This window comes from Pogona vitticeps, chromosome 2 (genome assembly GCF_051106095.1).
Source record: "Pogona vitticeps strain Pit_001003342236 chromosome 2, PviZW2.1, whole genome shotgun sequence".
Classification (NCBI taxonomy): Eukaryota; Metazoa; Chordata; class Lepidosauria; order Squamata; family Agamidae; genus Pogona; species Pogona vitticeps.
In genome coordinates this window covers 301,716,177-301,733,254 of record NC_135784.1, presented here as the reverse complement: position 1 = coordinate 301,733,254, position 17,078 = coordinate 301,716,177, and the positions used below count along the sequence as shown (strand labels likewise).

The window sequence follows — 17,078 nt, the reverse complement described above, 5'->3', positions numbered from 1 at the left end:
GGGAAACTCCAGCACTGAGAAACAAACTGACTAGAAGTCTAAAAAAAATTAGTAAGAGAGGAAGAGTAAGACAACGATAACTCAGTGAGTCAAGTTTCTGGCTGGGGAGCCAGAGGTTGCAAGTTCGAGTCCTCACTGTGCCTCTTGTGAAGTAGAGTCAACCTGTGTGGCCTTGGGCCAACTGTGTGCATGGTGGTGGTGGGACACAATTAATTGTGTAGCCTGCACAATTAAATTGTAGACCATCCAGAGAGTGCTTTAAGCACTATAAGGCGGTATATAAGCAGCTTCGCTTTGCTTCGCTTTTTTTGTTTTTAATGTCATTTTAAAAAGTTGATTCTACTAAAAGCGCACTGAAGCTGGAAAACTTACTCTTTCTGAAAACAAACCTCAATGAAAATGAATGAATGTATGTTAAAAAAAGACCTCTCATTAGACAATTTTGAAAAGGAAGCATGCTATATAATGTATTATTAAGTGCCTACTTTATTTTTAATCACAATTACCTAATGCTCTCTGTGTACAGCCCTGTTTACACTGTGTATTTAACAATTAATCCTCACTAATTGGCTAATTAAAATATATAAATGGCATGACTTGCAAAGTGCAAGTTCTGAGGTTTTGACATTTGCTGCTTCAAATAAATTACCAGTATTGGTTTTTCAGCAGCATAAGGAAAACAGTAATAGCCAAACATTTACCCTTGTGTCTCTCAGAAATCTATTTCATTCAGAATACTTCCAGAGTGAATCATGGCATTAAAGGCGGATGGCTTACTGCACAGAACCCTATCTACGCCCATACGCCAAACATGGATTGAATGTCATTTCCATACCTCCACCTGCTGTATTGCATCTTCTGTATCTCCAACCTCTGACGTAGAAATAGATGGGTAATTAGAATCAGATTCTAGGCTGCTCTGGTTAGATGGGTTTCGTCTGTGTCCCGGGGTTTGCTGTCCAAAAAAAGAGAGACCCCCCATTTGTTACTTACCACTGAGAGAGACCAAGAACCCATTGTTAAGGTAATGCGGAACTGGATATTCCACCCCCCCAGATAATTCTGCATGCACCAAAAAACTTTGGTTTTATGAGTAGACCCTTGGTCTAGATGGGCGGGATAGAAATCAAATAAATAAATAAATAAATAAATAAATAAATAAATAAATAAATAAATAAATAAATAAATAAATAAATAAATAAATAAATAAATAAATAAATAAATAAATAAATAAATAAATAAATAAATAAATAGTGGTGAAGGTGGAGTTTCTGCCCTCTTCTCCTCCCTCATGTGCCCTGCCCAATAAAATATTTCTGTCTTTAGAGGATTTGTTGCGAGGGTGAGAGTGGAGAATATATTTCTATTCCTGCAGGTCCTCAAGGAATGCAAGTCAGCCTGAAAACAAAACACACAGCCCTATTCTTCTATATTCTTCTCTCTATATAAGACGACAACAAGAATAATATATATATATATGGAGCGAGAGAAATAATTATCTTCAAACAAGGACACACATAAACAGCATTAATCAAACAGCAAAAGCACCTAACAGCAAGAAGAATTATTTGCAAATGTGCTGTACTGTAAATGCTGTGGTAAACATTTATAAAATACATTCTCTGAGAAAGGATTAAAGTTGGCAGAGTATGATTTACTAATACTTCAACAGAGTATAGAGTTAAAAATAGTTTCCCATTACCTTTATGATAGTCATCTCATCCCTCAGATTGTCGTATCTCTGTTCTAGCCTCGAATACTCCTTCACAAGGTTCTGATATCGAGCACGCTCTTCGTCTAGCTCCTTCTTCATCAGGAGATTTTCCTCACTTGCATTTTGTGCAAATTCATCTTGTGGGAGAAATGAAGGGAAGGGGGGATTTGACATGGTTTAACTCATGCTTTGTGGCTGAAAGGCCATGGGGCAGCCGTTACACCTCTGTGACATTATAAACATGCTGGTTGGGTTTTTCACTCCCCAATGGGAACACTGCTAACATCTGTCATTAGACCATGTCAATGGAATGGGTTGAAAAAACAGTTGCCAGTGCTCTTAAAATGTTTTGTCAGCCTCCAATCTTACACAAACTGCTCTAAGTTGCTGGCTTTAGTTACAAGTAACACAGTTAGATGTAACAAGAACACTATATGCCAAAATTTGATTCCAAAATTCTCCACAAATTTCTAGGATTTCTGTATCCTGTTTTCAAAACCAGTTATAAGTAGTGTGTTTATTTGTATCTTTTATTTTGATTGTGACAGTGTAATAAAGTCGCATAACAACTAACAGAACAAGTAAGAAGAAAGTAACTTCAGTGAAAATGTGGTATAATGAATAATATTTTCTAATCCGTTAGTTGTTATAAAACCTGCTGTGGTGCAGTGGATAAAGTAACAGACTACAACTCAGGAGATCTGGGTTAAAATCCCTAGTCAGCCATGGAAACTCATTAAGACATGCACAAGTGATAAAACTATTCCTTAAATATTTCACCCTGAAGGTTGACATAACAAAGTTACTTGTTAACTTGATTTTTAAGAGCATCTTGAAGAATTTTAGAGGCATTTTAATTGTATTTTTCAAGATGAATGTTGTTTGTTTACCAGTACTAAGGTGTACTTTTTAAAAATAATAAGAAAGCAATGAACAACATAATAAATGATATGATAAGTTACTTCTAAAATAGCATAACAAGTAATGGCAATGAATTACTTGAGCAATGGGAACAAGGAATTTAGAAAATAAATCTCTAAGGCCTAAAATTAGATGCACAACCTCCATCTGCTTTGTATTAAATAAAAACAGCTGCAACCTTTTAATCAATTAAGTGATCAGAATCACCAATTTAGATATTCTAAACCGAGTAAAAGGTATACTCAATTAATCAGCCAACACACCTTTAAATGTATATTATTGTTATGGTATCAAAAGCATCCTTTCTTCTCTCCCACAACCCTCCTTACACACAACATCTACATCCAATAAAACTGTTTTTCTTTCAAAATTACTGCATGAGACGTACAGTATATAGATTCATTCTAGTGATCAATGAAGACTTTTCCAGGCAATCAACACAGATTGCTGTAGTCAAGCAATAATGAAAAAAAAAAGATTGTCACAACTATGTGCTTCTACAGTTCAATCCATGAAAAAGGTATTAATCAAGCGCTTGCATTTTTCATGCAAACGATAGTTTTCTCAGCTGTTTTCTTTCTTACTTTCTCAATGTCTACATCAGCTTTCAAAATAATTTGCTCATAGTGCTATGCTGTGTTCAACAGATGCTTCATCAGGCTATAAATGCGGCCACTTAAATATAGCTGTTCCTAAACTGCCATTCATTTTGCTGACATTCTACAGTAGCCCCCCCCCTGCCACATCTTAGGTGCTGCCGTGATTAAATCCAGAAATGAACCCCAGACAAGGACAAGAAATCTTTTATCTCAATGGACAACCCAAGGCCCTGCATATGAATTTAGACTGCAGCTCCCCATCAGCTCTGTCCAGCGCAGCCACGGAACAAGGATGATAGGAAATGCAGTTCAATAATATATGCCCCTCCCCCCTCAGGTTCCCCATCCTTACCTGAAACATTTCATCTTTTACTTAATTACCTCCTACAGGGACTGCTATAAAACATCTGAAAGGCAGGACCCAGAAAATGGTTTTGGAAAGGGGAGAAGGAGTGTTGTTCGACAATTAGGCAGTACCTGTTCCCCATTCACAGCTATGAGCATATATTTATTTATTGAACATATTTATTTAGTCTCCTTCATAAGCTGCCTTTCTCTCCATTTAGAGGGCCCCAGGAGACTCACAAGGTTTAAACAAGTAAATCTAAAAGACAATAACACATTTAAAAAAAACCATATCGTAATAATCAAATATGTCAAGTGATTAAAAGCACTAACTTTAAAAACAAAGCTACAAAGTGAAAAGCTAACAGTCAGCATCCAGAGACTCGACTTTAAAAGTTACATGTTAAGGTTAAAAGTCTGCCTGAAAAGGTGGGTCTTCAGCTGTTGACGGAAAGATAAAAACTTAGTCCTCTGAGGAAAAGTATTCCACCATCGAAGGGCTGCCTCTCTCTCGTGTCCCGGCCAAGCAATTAAGGGAGAAGTATTCACAATAATATTTTTTAAAAAAACCACCCGAATGTACAGTACCTTCTTTAGCTCATTATCTGCACTAATTAAGGCACCCCTCTTTTCCTCCTTACCTTGTGACCGACCCAGGATTTTGTTATTAAGCTCCTCTTTTTCCTGTTTCAGCAGCACATTCTCTTCTTCCAAGTCTGATATCCGCTAAAGAGGAAACCAGAGAGTCGTGTTATCATCTGCAATGTAGGTCAACCTGAGTTCAGCCAACTTCCACAGAACGGCTGAATTTCACCTGGCTGGCTTTCACACCTAAACCGGCTCCTTGTTCTTCTTCAATTGCTGGAATAACTATACACCATGGTGAAAATTTCACCTTAACACCCGACTCTGAAGAATTGCTTTGGATGCTACGTTACAAGGACTTGCAACTTGTCAAGTTTTTTTTTAAAAAAAAATGAACATAGAGTTTAGTTATGAACAGTGTCTGCTTTGTGCGTCAAAGGAACAGAGGTTTCTATTCATTCTACTTGTCTTCTTGGAAACATATGAGAGAATCCCTGATGAGCAGATCGGTAATGGTGGACAGAATTCCTCCATGCCTTCCAGGTCTTCCCTTGTAACTTGCAGTAACAGGAAAATTCTGGGTAGCTCTACGGCAGCGGTGCCCAACCTTTTTGGGACTGCGGACCGGTTGGGGGGTGTGGGCTCCATGTGCAAGGGGACCCCATGCTTGTGGGTGGGCGTGTCATGCTTGAGGGTGGGCGTGCCCCTCCGTGAGCACAACACACCCACTGTGCATGCGTGTGTGTGTGGGGTATGGAGATCCGCTTCTGCGGCCCAGTTCCAGCAAGCCCACAGACCAGCACCGGGCCGCGGACTGGGGGTTGGGGACCCCTGTGCTAAACCACTGAGTTATCCAGCAACAACTATTTGGAGACCAAGAAAATCTTTTTTTTTCTCTCCCCTCTCAAAGAATCATTTTTTAAAAAATCTTCGTACTTTCCTAGAAAGTTCTTCCTACTCCAGTTTCATTTTGGAAATGGTTAGTTCTGCTTCTCAGAATGCAATTTATTTAAATAGGAGTCACATTCCACTATGTTCTACAGACATAATGGGAAGAATGAGCTCTGTATAGCATCACGGAATATTGAAGACAGATTTCTAACTTGTGCTTTAAAAAGAAACAGACAAAAAATGTGTAAGCACCAAAATGTTTTCCATAAAACTTGAAGTTGTAAGCCGCCCACTGTCTAGTTGGGTGGGGTATAAATTTAATAAACAAACAAACAAACAAGTGAATTTCAAACACCTCCCGGCTAAAGCTGAGGATATCTGAGAGAAAAACTCCACATTGCTATTGGATTGCAAAGCCATTCCAACTACTAGAAGCCAAGACACTCTAATGTGTGATTTCTCCTCTGAAATGGAGGAATAATTCTCTTACAATACATGAAACTTTATTTTGTTTTGGAAAGCAAAGATTGGTGTAGACTTTGCTTATACTAGGCCCCAAATGGCAGATCTGAGAGACGTCGCCATATCCACACAAGGTCATATTTATCTCCACATAACAGTCTTACTTCACTGAATTACTTGGGATAAAATATATCCGTGCGCACAATATTGTTCCATTGTGATGTGTGTGGGCAGGACTACGGGCCAGTGCCCCACATTTCACTGTGGTGTTCTTCTCAGTCAACACAAATTGCTGCTCAAGGCAGAACAAGTGTAATTTGGAAAATTGCTACCCAGAGTGTATGTGGATTCTGAGTTGCCAAAGAATGAAAGCTTTATGTTCCAGTATAATAAAGATTTTTTTTTTTGCTGCCTCAGTTAAGACTAACAATGCATGCCTCCTAAGCCTCACATCCACATAACACTTTAATTTTATCTATGTTCATACACTACCCTTCCGTCTTGGCAGGCAAAATTTACAGAGGTTATTTTATCAATAATTACTCAGGGCATTAAAAAGCAACCCTAAATGAAAATAAGGAACTCGTGGGGAGCAAACTCTCAATATATAAAGGAAGTTCAAACTGCATTAGAAGGAGTGACTCTATGCGTTTGACCCATGAGGGGAAGACAAAAGTGGAAATGTAAAAGGTCTTGGTGCATTAGTTTTCCCTATGATAAGAACACAGCTGTTCGGTTTATCACATGCATCATGTTATTGCAAACTAAAAAGTCACCAAGAAAGCAGCCCGTATGTAGTACAATTAAAAACTGGCCAAGATCATCATCTGTGTATGACTGGGCTATTGGAGAGTTACTAAGACTTTGGTAACCATCAGCAGCATTTTTGAGGTCTGTCTGTATAACAGCATTAGAGGAGCCCTGCTGGATCAGGCCAAGGGCCCATTTAGTCCAGCTTCCTGTATCTCACAGTGGCCCCACCAGATGCCTTTGGAAGCACACGAGACAACCATAGACCTGTCTCCTGATACCTCTCTCCTGCATCTGGCATTTGGAGGTACCTTCTTTCAAAGCCTGGAGATTATACATCCCCATCATGGCTTGTCACCTGCGATGGACTTTCCTCCAGGAATCTGTCCAATCCCCTTTTCAAGGCCTCTAGGCCAGATGCCATCACCACATCCTGGGGCAAGGAGTTCCACAGACGAATCACACGCTGGGTCAAGAAAGATTTTCTTTGGTCTGTTCCCACTCTCCCAGCACTCAAATGTGAGTGGAGGTCCCCTGGTTCTTGTATTGCGTGAGAGGGAAAAGAGCTTCCCCCTATCCACTTTATCCACCCCCTGCATAATTTTATACGTCTCAATCAGGTCCCCCTCAGGCGCCTTTTCTCTAAACTAAAGAGCCCCAAATGCTATTGCCTTTCCTCATCAGGGAGGTCCCTCAGCCCAGTCATCATTTTAGTCACTCTCTTCTTCACCTTTTCCAGTTCCACTCTGTCTTTTTTCAGGTGCAGCGACCAGAACTGCACGCAATACTCCAGGTGCATCCTTACCAGCGTTTTGTACAATGGCATTATAATGTTGGCTGTTTTATTTTCAGTTCCCCTTTTTAATGATACCTAGCATGGAACTGTCCTTCTTCGCTGCCGCCACATGCTGGGTTGACCCTTTCATCGGGCTGTCCACCTGCACACCCAGTTCTCTTTCCCGATCTGTCACAGACAGCTCAGAACCCATCAGCTGATAACTAAAGTTTTGAATTTCTTCCCCAATCTGCATTACCTTACATGTTCTTATATTGAAATGCATTTGCCACTTTGCCGCCTGCATGTCAAGCCCAGTCCCCAACAGAGTTGATAGGGGCTGCCATCAGCAGAAGACAGAGTCTCAAAGTCACTGTAAAGTTACTTTTCAAAAAGTAATTAATTCCCCTTATTCGTTTTACTGTTTAAGAAGTAATTTCTTGCTCTAAATTATGGCAATGTAACACAAAAGAAATAATTGGCTGCAATATTAGTTGGGTGCATATTTTTACACAGCTACCTCCTTGAAAAAACTGACATAAAATACGGCAACAATTTTGGTCCCACGTTTCCTTTTTGAAATGCAACATTGCCATACTCTTGTTACGAACAAATCTTAATGTAGCCAGTTTACTTGGAACCTGTCACTTCCAAATCTTGGTTTTGATACTATGGCCAGAATCCAACTGTTCCATTACACCAAGATTTGGTGCAATGCCATAAAACATAGTGTCAAATTGCCCCTAGTTAATGAGTTGCTACTAGCATTCCTCATTTTTACCAACTCACACATGTGACGAGGGATACAAGCAGTGACTTCTTCAGTAGTGGCAGTTCATGGCAACAATTTATGACAGGGCACTTAAGCCAGCATAAACCAACCAACAAAATTCTGGCCACGAGAGACGGTCTATAAGTTTCTAGAAAGCATTACCTTTTGCAGCATATCCTTCTCTTTTGTGTAGGTGTCTTCTACAATCTTTCTTTCCCCATGAGCCTTTTCCAGGGCCAGCCGGAGAGAGTCCATCTCTTCTTGCAAACTTGCAATCTGGTTGCTGTCCCCTTTCTTCTGCTGGTACTGTTGCAGTTCTTTCTTCAGTTTCTCCATCTCCGTTGCATGAGCAGAGGTGGTTGCGGAGAACTGCTCGTTCAGGAGCTTGTATTCTTTGTTCTGCAGTGAGTGAGGCAACGGAACATAAGAACACAGCCCAACATCTCTCAAGAGAAATAACACACCAAAAAGGGCAGAACATTTGCAAACAGTTTTAAAATAATAAATTAGTATTATTGGTTGGTAGGTTTCTAGCATTGTGTCCACCACTCTCTCAACTATCAAAGTTTTTTAAAAGGCATTCTAATACAATTAATAATTTCCAGGAGTGGGTGGGTAGCCATTTTAGTCTGTTACAGGAAAAAAAAATATTAATAGTCTTGTGACACCTTAAAGCCAGGTTGGGCAAAATGCGGAATCCCATCTGGTTTTTCCAAAGGCAAGTGGCTGCTCCTAGAATCCTCCAGGAGCAGCATTTCATCTTTTAAATTCATCATATTCATGTTTAATACCAAAAGGTAAAGGTAAAGGTTCCCCTTGACAATATGTCCAGTCGTGTCTGACTCTATGGCGCGGTGCTCATCCCCTTTTCCAAGCAATTGAGCCAGCATTTGTGTGAAGATAGTTTCTGTGGTCACGTGGCCAGCGCGACTAGACACGGAACACCGTTACCTTCCCACTGAGAAGTGGTACCTATTTACCTACTTGCATTTTTACATGCTTTCGAACTGCTAGGTTGGCAGGATTAATACCAAAAGACACCATTAAAAACAAAAACAAATGGAAGTGAATGCGCAGCTACTTCCAAGTTAGTACCCATCCAGCCTTTATTAAATAAAAATTAAAAATAAAAAAATTAATAGCCATCCAGCCTTTTTTTTCATTTTGCACATGGTCTATGCTGTCCCTCTGGTGTCCTGTTGCAAAACCTGGCCCCAGGCCCACTGAAACTGTTTATCTTTGCCTTAAAAGACTTTGTCCCATGTTCAACTAGAGTAGAGCCACTGAATCAATTGGATTAACATATGCTGTCTCACCACTAAACAACTGATTCAATGGGTTTACTCAGAACAAGCAACTGAATTTAGGTCTAATGCATTAACAACAACAACAACAATAACAACAACAACAACAACAACAACAATAAGTGTGCCCTCAATTCTGAATTATGGCAACCCTTTCCAGGGTTTTCTAGTTAGAGAGTGGCTTGCTCAGGAGTAGCTTACCATTGCCCTCTTGTGGGGCCTTGGGACTGTGCATCTTACCCAAGGCCACCCAGGCTGGCTTTTCTCCCAGAAGGCACAGTGGGGAATCGAACTCCCAACCTCTGGCTCCACAACCAGATACCTATCTAGTCAGCCAATAACTGCAGGCTGTTAAGTCAATTATGGTGACCTCATTGTAGTGCATTAGCTATGACATAATTTTTGTGGACTAAAGTTCATTTCTCTAGATTAACAGACTCTCATAAATAAGTATTCCTTAAGAAGCACCAAAAAGTAAACTGCATATAGCTCTCAAAGCTTAGTAAAGATTTAGGCTCTTTTTTGGCTACTGCCACCCAGACAAGTTTTTAAAAATGTGTCTCACCAGTCCCTTGACCCTCATGTAAATAATACCAATCTATGTATTCTCGAAGGCTTTCACGGCCAGGATCTGATGGTTGTTGTGGGATTTTTGGGCTCTTTGGCCGTGTTCTGAAGGTTGTTCTTCCTAACGTTTCGCCAGTCTCTGTGGACGGCATCTTCAGAGGACAGGAGTTAGAACTTGTGTCTGTGTTCTCAACTATCCCACACACTACACCAGTGGTGTCGAACTGTGGCCCTCCAGATGTTCTTGGACTTCAACTCCCAGAAGCCTTCACCACCACCTCTGCTGGCCAGGATTTCTGGGAGTTGAAGGCCAAGAACATCTGGAGGGCCACAGTTCAACACCACTGCACTACACCAGAGCACAGACAGAGTTCTGACTCCTGTCCTCTGAAGATGCCGGCCACAGAGACTGGCAAAACGTTAGAAAGAACAACCTTCAGAACACGGCCAAAGAGTCCGAAAAACCCACAACAACCATCAATACTATTCTATATTTGCATTGACACAGATGTTTTATTGATATTCACCAGATTCATTTGTTTTTCTATAACAGCAAAAAGAACAAAGACTGCAGCTCTGTATAGTCTAATGGGTTTTACTCAATGTAAGCTTTTTTGGACTCTAGTCTTCTATGTCAGATGCAGAATTTTATAATCATCTAATGTCTGTAATCCAGGTTTGGCACTCCTCTAAGTGGAAAGGCAGGTTATAAATTTTGTAAACATTAAGACGTCCTCTTACCAATTCCTCATGTACATATGTACTTTGGTCTAGATGGGTGGGGTATAAATTTAATAAATAAATAAATATTATTGAGATGGTTACAATCTGCATTCAAATATTTTGCTCTTAATGTAATTATCACCAACAAACTCATCTGCATACTGGTTGATGCTGAAGGCCTGTGAGACTATCCAAATGTGTGGTCTCAGTTTTCGTCCTTTGAAATTTACAGAATGACCTTAAGCCACCCCCTTTCTCAGCCTGACCTACTTCGCAGGGTTGTTATGGGGAGTACAAGAACAGCTCTTAGTTCATCGAAGGACTCGTATGTCTGTGTTTATAACTAATTGATTAATAAACAAGCAAATAGAGCCTGCTGGATCCCACAGAAAAGTGACCAAACAAATTTAGAATGCCCTCAGGAGCCAGTTTCAGTTCTTTATTGGAGGCGGATTTTCTCTTGTTCCAATTTTATGCCCTGACAAGGGAGTGCTTTGAAGAATACCACGTAATAGGGATGCCATCAAAATGAATGAGAGCCAATAACTAGCAGACAGGCTCTGAAATGAAATTAGGCAGAAAGGAGGTTTGGGAATCTCATTAAGTGTCTTTAGAACAGCAATAAGTGATTGTCTCAGGGAAACTGAAATGAGAGAGGGAGTGTGTGTGTGTGTATGTATTTGCATATGCTTGTCTATGCGATGGTTGGTGGGAAGAGATAAAGCACTGGGCGACTAGAAAGAAGCAGGAAGTCTTGCTCAAGGGGTGTAGATGGCACAGCAATTTCTAAGTTCTTCATTGTTCTCTAGATCTGTGGTTCCCAACCTTGGGTCCCCAGATGTTTTGGGACTAAAATTCCCAGAAATCCTGGCCAGAGCAGCTAATGGTGAAGGCTTCTGGGAGTTTTAGTCTGGGAACATCTGGGGATTCAAGGTTGGGAACCACTGCTAGATGATTTTGAAAGTTCAGGAGTGCAAGAGGATTGGAATCAAAAGTGGCAAGACTGTCCCTGGATGAATCTGTCAAAAGAGCTAAAAACAATCAACAGCCAAAACCGCATTGCCTGAAAACCTGCCTTTTTTTTTTTTTAAGGAGGAACACATTAGTATACAAGCAGAATTATACTAATTTCTATCACTACTTAGAGCAATATGGGGCTTCAAAAGCAAGCCATAGGATCAGGGGCTAGAAGCAACCATAAACAGGTACATATACAGTTGGGTCTTGACTTGAGAACTTAATCCATATTGGAAGGCGGTTCTCAAGTCAAAAAGTTCTCAGGTCAAATCTGCATTTCCCATAGGAATGCATTGAAAACCATTTGATCCGTATCGGCTCTTTTCCATCCATAGAAACTAATGGGAAGCTGCTATTCTGCCTTAGACCACTAGAGGGGGATATTTTGTTTCTTTTTTTCTTAGGTCAAGAAAGGTTCAGGGAAGGCAGGGAAAATACAGTCCAGGCAGTACAGGACCAGGCAGTCTGAAGACTGTCTCCCAATCCACTCTCTAAACGCTGGGAGGAGTGAGGAAGCAGACAGGCACCCTTTTCACTGGCCAACAGTTAACTGAAAGTTCAAATTTTGCACTTTCCCTGCCTCCCAAGTGGTTTTTTTCAGTTCTTAACTCAAATCTAAGTACTTAAGTCAAGTCAATATTTTCCTATGAGAGTGGTTCTTAAGTCAAAATGTTCTTAACTCAAGCCGTTCTTAAGTCAAGACCCCACTGTACATGTATCATAAATATTCACATAGATGAAGGCACTTCCAGCTGACATTTGTATTCTGCATTTCCTGAAAATTTACAGATGGTATTTTTGTCTTTTTTCCCATTTGTAACCATCCTGTGCTTTTCTATTGCCTGCACTATCCTTCCTCTTTAAAAAGCAATATTAAGAGAACCCAAAGATACTCCTTAGCTAATTATCTGACTTTAAACTACGAAAGATGTATCGTGGGAGAAAGCAAACATCTCTTCTATGGTCTTTGCCACATGAGTAGACTATTGAAGAAAATAGCCTACATAAAATGTATTGATGCAAAAAGAATTCCTTGAGAGAAGAAGAGAAATTTGTAGCAGCTTCATTATACAGTATTCATGTACTAGACAGGTTCCCACAGCACCTGTCTTGAAGCACATTCTTTCTAAGTCTACTCCCCTTTTGCATATTACACTGTCTAATAAATTGGTGGAGATGCAGCTCTTTTAGAGATACAGGAGTTTTAATATCTGATACAGTAGGATCCCTTTATCCACAGGATCAAGTATCCGCTGATTCACTTATCCACAGTCTGAAAATATTTAAAAAATGAAAAGAAAAATCCTAGAAATATATACAGGCCATTAAAGGGAACCAGACCTATAGCATTTGTTAGAAAAATATATTTCCACAGTGTCATTTCCAGAACCTGCCACTAAAGGGAGTCTGAGTCATGCTATATATAGGTAAAGGTTCCCCTTGACAATTTTTGGCCAGTCGTGTTCGACTCTAGGGGGCAGTACTCATCCCCATTTCCAAGCCATAGAGCCAGCGTTTTGTCCGAAGACAATCTTCCGTGGTCACATGGCCAGTGCGACTTAGACACGGAACACTGTTACCTTCCCACCAAGGTGGTCCCTATTTATCTTCTTCTTCTTTAAGCAACCTTTATTGGCATAAAACAGTTAAAACATACAATCCAATAATAAATTAAAATAGTGGGGGAAGTTAGGTTAGTTTTTTGAAGTTTGGAGAGTGAGCACTTTAGCAAGAAACTCAGCTACTGGAGTCGTAGTTTCCAGAGAAAAGTCATGGAGGAGGAAACCTGTCAGGAGCTGGGGGGGACCAGAGAAGCCCGAGATGATTGGTCCTAGAATTCGGTCTCGGAGATCTCTAAACTTGGGGCAGTGACACAGGATATGCGAAACTGAATCGGGTTCTAATCTGCAAAGGTTACAAGTTCTTTTTTCAAAGGGTACTCGGGCATATCGCCCCTTGAGGACCTCGGAGGGGAAAATATTCAGCCGCGCTAGCATAAAAGCTCTCCTGGTTAGGGGGTTCAGCAGGGAGTGTAAGTAAAAATGTCCAGAGCCAAAGGTAGGGAAGATACCATAGTGGATAGGAGAGCATGTTTGGTTGATACTGGAGACCAGATGGATATACTCGGACTCCCATAGTTTCTCTTTAACAAGAGAGAGCGCCTGATCAAAATTGCTGTTAAAGATGGAATTTAAAGGTATACCAATCGATCCAAGTTTGGTTTCACATAACGTAAACCACTTGGATTGATAATGATCCTTAAGTAGATGAACTAAAAGAGAGTCTGGGTCTGTTTTAAAGAAAAGGCGGAGCCAGAATTTGAATGTGAGTGCCCACGCTACCGATGAGGGTAGATGCATGCCTAACTCTAGGGCTATAGTCGATAGTTTAATTGAAGTTGGTATCCCTAGAATCCGGCGGTAAAAAGAGGCAGCCAGTAGATCTACTTTGTTGTCCATAGCATTTATCCAAATTGGGGCGCCATAGAGTAGGCGGTTAATCAGTTTTGCCTGAAAAATTCGGGTGGCAGCTGGAACAAACTGGTTCCCAGAGTTATAATGGAATTTAGTTATCGCACCAAGAAGGCATGAGGTGGATGCGATTGCAGAATCTCTATGTGTGGTCCATTTGAGTTGAAAATGGAATAGTAAACCTAGATACTTAAAGGATCTCACCTGTTCAATCTGTTGACTATTGGTTTTCCAGTGTAAGGGCTTCCATGATTTTGAAAAGACCATAATCTTGGTTTTCTCAGCGTTAATAACAAGATCATTGCGTAAGCAGTAAGATTGAAAAAGAGAGAGAAGTTGTCTTAGACCAAGACTAGATATAGAAAGGAGAGCCGCATCATCCGCGTATAACAGAAGGGGAACGGGTATCTTATTTAGGAACGGAGCAGACTTTTCGGCTGGCAGCAGCTGAGAACGTAGATCTGCTAAAAAAAGGTTGAATAGGAACGGAGCTAAGATGCAACCCTGTCTCACTCCTCTGTTAATTGGGATCTTTTCCGAGATGGAGCCACTATAGTTAAAACGGACTTGGCAGAAGTTAGCGTGGTGTAATTTACGTATTAAAAAAAGAAGACGTGGGGGAATTCCCCATGCGGCTAGTTTTCCCCACAAAATGGACCTATTGACAGAGTCGAAGGCCGCTTTCAAATCAACAAAGGCCACGAACAGGTTCCCTTTAAAATGATATACATACTTCTCTGCTAAGAACGAGAGAGTTAATGCGTGATCCAGTGTTGAACTACCCGGGTGAAAACCGATTTGCTCTTGTCCTGGAAGGTTTATAGAAACGGACCAGGAAGTGAGATGGACCAGAAGATGTTTACTATATAGCTTTCCGATGGTGGAGAGTAAACTGATCGGTCTATAGTTGCCCGGGTTAGAAGGGTCGCCTTTTTTAAAAATAGGAACCAGGATGGAGGTGAGCCAATCCTCTGGAATAGAGCCGTGTTCGTCTATTAGGGTGAATAGATTTGCCAGAGGATCAGCCCACCATTGGGCGTTGTTGATTAAGAGGTCATTGGAGATTCCGTCAGGACCGGGAGACTTCCCGCGTTTCAGAGCATAGATGAGCTTTAGGACCTCGTCCCTAGAGACCGGTGGCCAGAGGGGGAGCTCAGAGGGAAGATTCTTTGGCATAGGAATTGGGTCCTGGGAAGAAAATATTTTTGAATAGTAAGTTGACCAATTAGAAGGGGAGATAGGCAGGGAGCTTTTATAGGAGTCTTCCGAAAGGGAGTGGGTAATGAGTGACCAGAAAAGTTTGCTGTTCTTTGATGTTGTGGCCTCTAGGAGCTGGCACCATTTCCGCAAAGCAAAATTGTGCTTCTTGGCGTCAATGAGACTGCGCCATATAATTCTCAACCTGCAGTAAGTAGCCTTGGTCTCTGGGGAGTTGTAGACTTGAAATAAAGAGAATAAACGGCGCATAAGGCGTTTAGTGGCCCAACATTCAGCGTCAAACCAAGTGTGATGTTTAGCTTTATTTTTTGGTTTGGCTTCAGAGCTGAGCAGTTCTGCTAAGGAGTGGGTAATCTGCTGATAAGATGAGGCAGCTATTGATGGTGATGTAGTGGACCAAATTGTTTTCCTAAGGAGGATCGTATCAGGGCTAAGAGACCATTGGTCGAAAGCAGATCTGATTATAGGAGACCATTTGGGCCAAAGCTTGGAGCAAAAGGGCAGTCTGTCTTTGGGTTCCTGAGAGGAAGAAATCGAGATTTTTAAAGATAATGGGGCGTGGTCGCTGTCAATGCGGGCGCCAATGGAAAAATCACTGCATCTAGACAGCAACTCGGGTGAAACCAAGATATAGTCCAGCACACTGGCACCTTGGAAGGAAAGAAAGGTAAAGTTATCAGCGTGAAGATACTGGGGTGAGCCGTTAATAATGTGAAGGTTGTAGGCAGAACAGAGGTTTGCTAAGTGGCGCGCGTTCTCATTAAAAGAGGTGTCCTTTGAGCTTCTTTCCAAGCGGAGCCAGGCAGGGGTCAATTCATCAAGGTCCCAATTATCTACTTGCATTTGCATGCTTTTGAACCACTAGGTTGGCGGGAGCTGGGACAAGTGACGGGCGCTCACTCCATCACGTGGATTCGATCTTATGACCAGCAGTCAATCTTACGACTGCTGGTCTTCTGACCCTGCAGCACAGGCTTCTGTGGTTTAGCCCACAACGCCACCACAGCGCCGCATTTTCTAAAATGTGGATTTTAGCAAACACTATATATCCTATGTATCGTGTTTGCTAAAAACCACATTTTTCAGCATCTGCAGGGGAGCTTGGAAGCAATCCCCTGTAGTTACGGGGATTCTACTGTATGCAGAACATGATATTGTTTGTAGCTACTTTTGAGGGAAGGCCAGTTTCAGAAACCTCCCCACTTCTGCTCACAAAATTAAAAATGAAAGATGAGTATAATATTCTAAGAGCTGGAGATGCATTCGTCTGTTGGGTCACTTTTACAGGGATGATCAGAGAGCTGCCCGTTCAGGTTTTTAAAAAACCCTATAAATTGCCCTAAACCAAGAGCAACTCCTTCTGAGGCTATATTCTCGTCTAGAGAATAACTAGTCCAATATCTGGACGTAAGAATTCAGTGCTTCTCTTTGTCGTCCCTCGACCAGGAAAGGGATAGCAGGCCAAAGATGGCTATCTCCTTTATTGTAACCTTAACAAGGCTTTTCCAGCAGTCAATAGTGATAAGCGATGGAGGAAGTGCACAATGAAGGCTTAGTAAAGAAATCTTTGCTTGGCAGCAGTTTCCTTTTAACATCATGACAAATCTGCACACTGGAGGATTTTCTCTGCAAGACTTCCAATTGTCTTACTTAATTCAGTTTGAGCCAAGGTTAAGCAAGGCTACGCTTACAGATTTTCTTTTCTTTTTTCTTTTTCCTTTTTGGTCGCACACAAGCTGTCAACTACTTTTTGGCATCTTTGATTTCTTGTGAACTTTATCTTTGGGCACTTAAATAGAGTTCCCTTGGCCAAATCTGTTCCCTTACCCTACCCCCAAGAAGGATGTCAAGACACCGGACCATAGTGGACCAATAAAGGGATCCTTTTGGCTGAAGCTGAGGCCTCAGATGCTTGGCGAACCTGGATGATCCTACCTGTTGGTGAAGATTCAACTACACCCTGA

At 41.2% G+C, this 17,078-nt stretch overlaps 1 protein-coding gene across 4 annotated transcripts in view; it reads right to left on the bottom strand.

Moving 5' to 3' along the window:
• Positions 1 to 17,078, bottom strand: part of MYO5B (myosin VB) — a 339,707-nt gene that overhangs the window by 54,482 nt on the left and 268,147 nt on the right. For all 4 annotated transcript variants that reach the window (XM_072992940.2, XM_072992941.2, XM_072992942.2 and 1 more), the window contains exons 22-25: positions 7,977 to 8,213; positions 4,221 to 4,305; positions 1,703 to 1,851; positions 836 to 955 (exon numbers count right to left, since the gene is read on the bottom strand). In XM_072992940.2, coding sequence (XP_072849041.2) covers positions 836 to 955; positions 1,703 to 1,851; positions 4,221 to 4,305; positions 7,977 to 8,213 — 591 coding nt within the window. The remainder of the gene's footprint in view (positions 1 to 835; positions 956 to 1,702; positions 1,852 to 4,220; positions 4,306 to 7,976; positions 8,214 to 17,078) is intronic.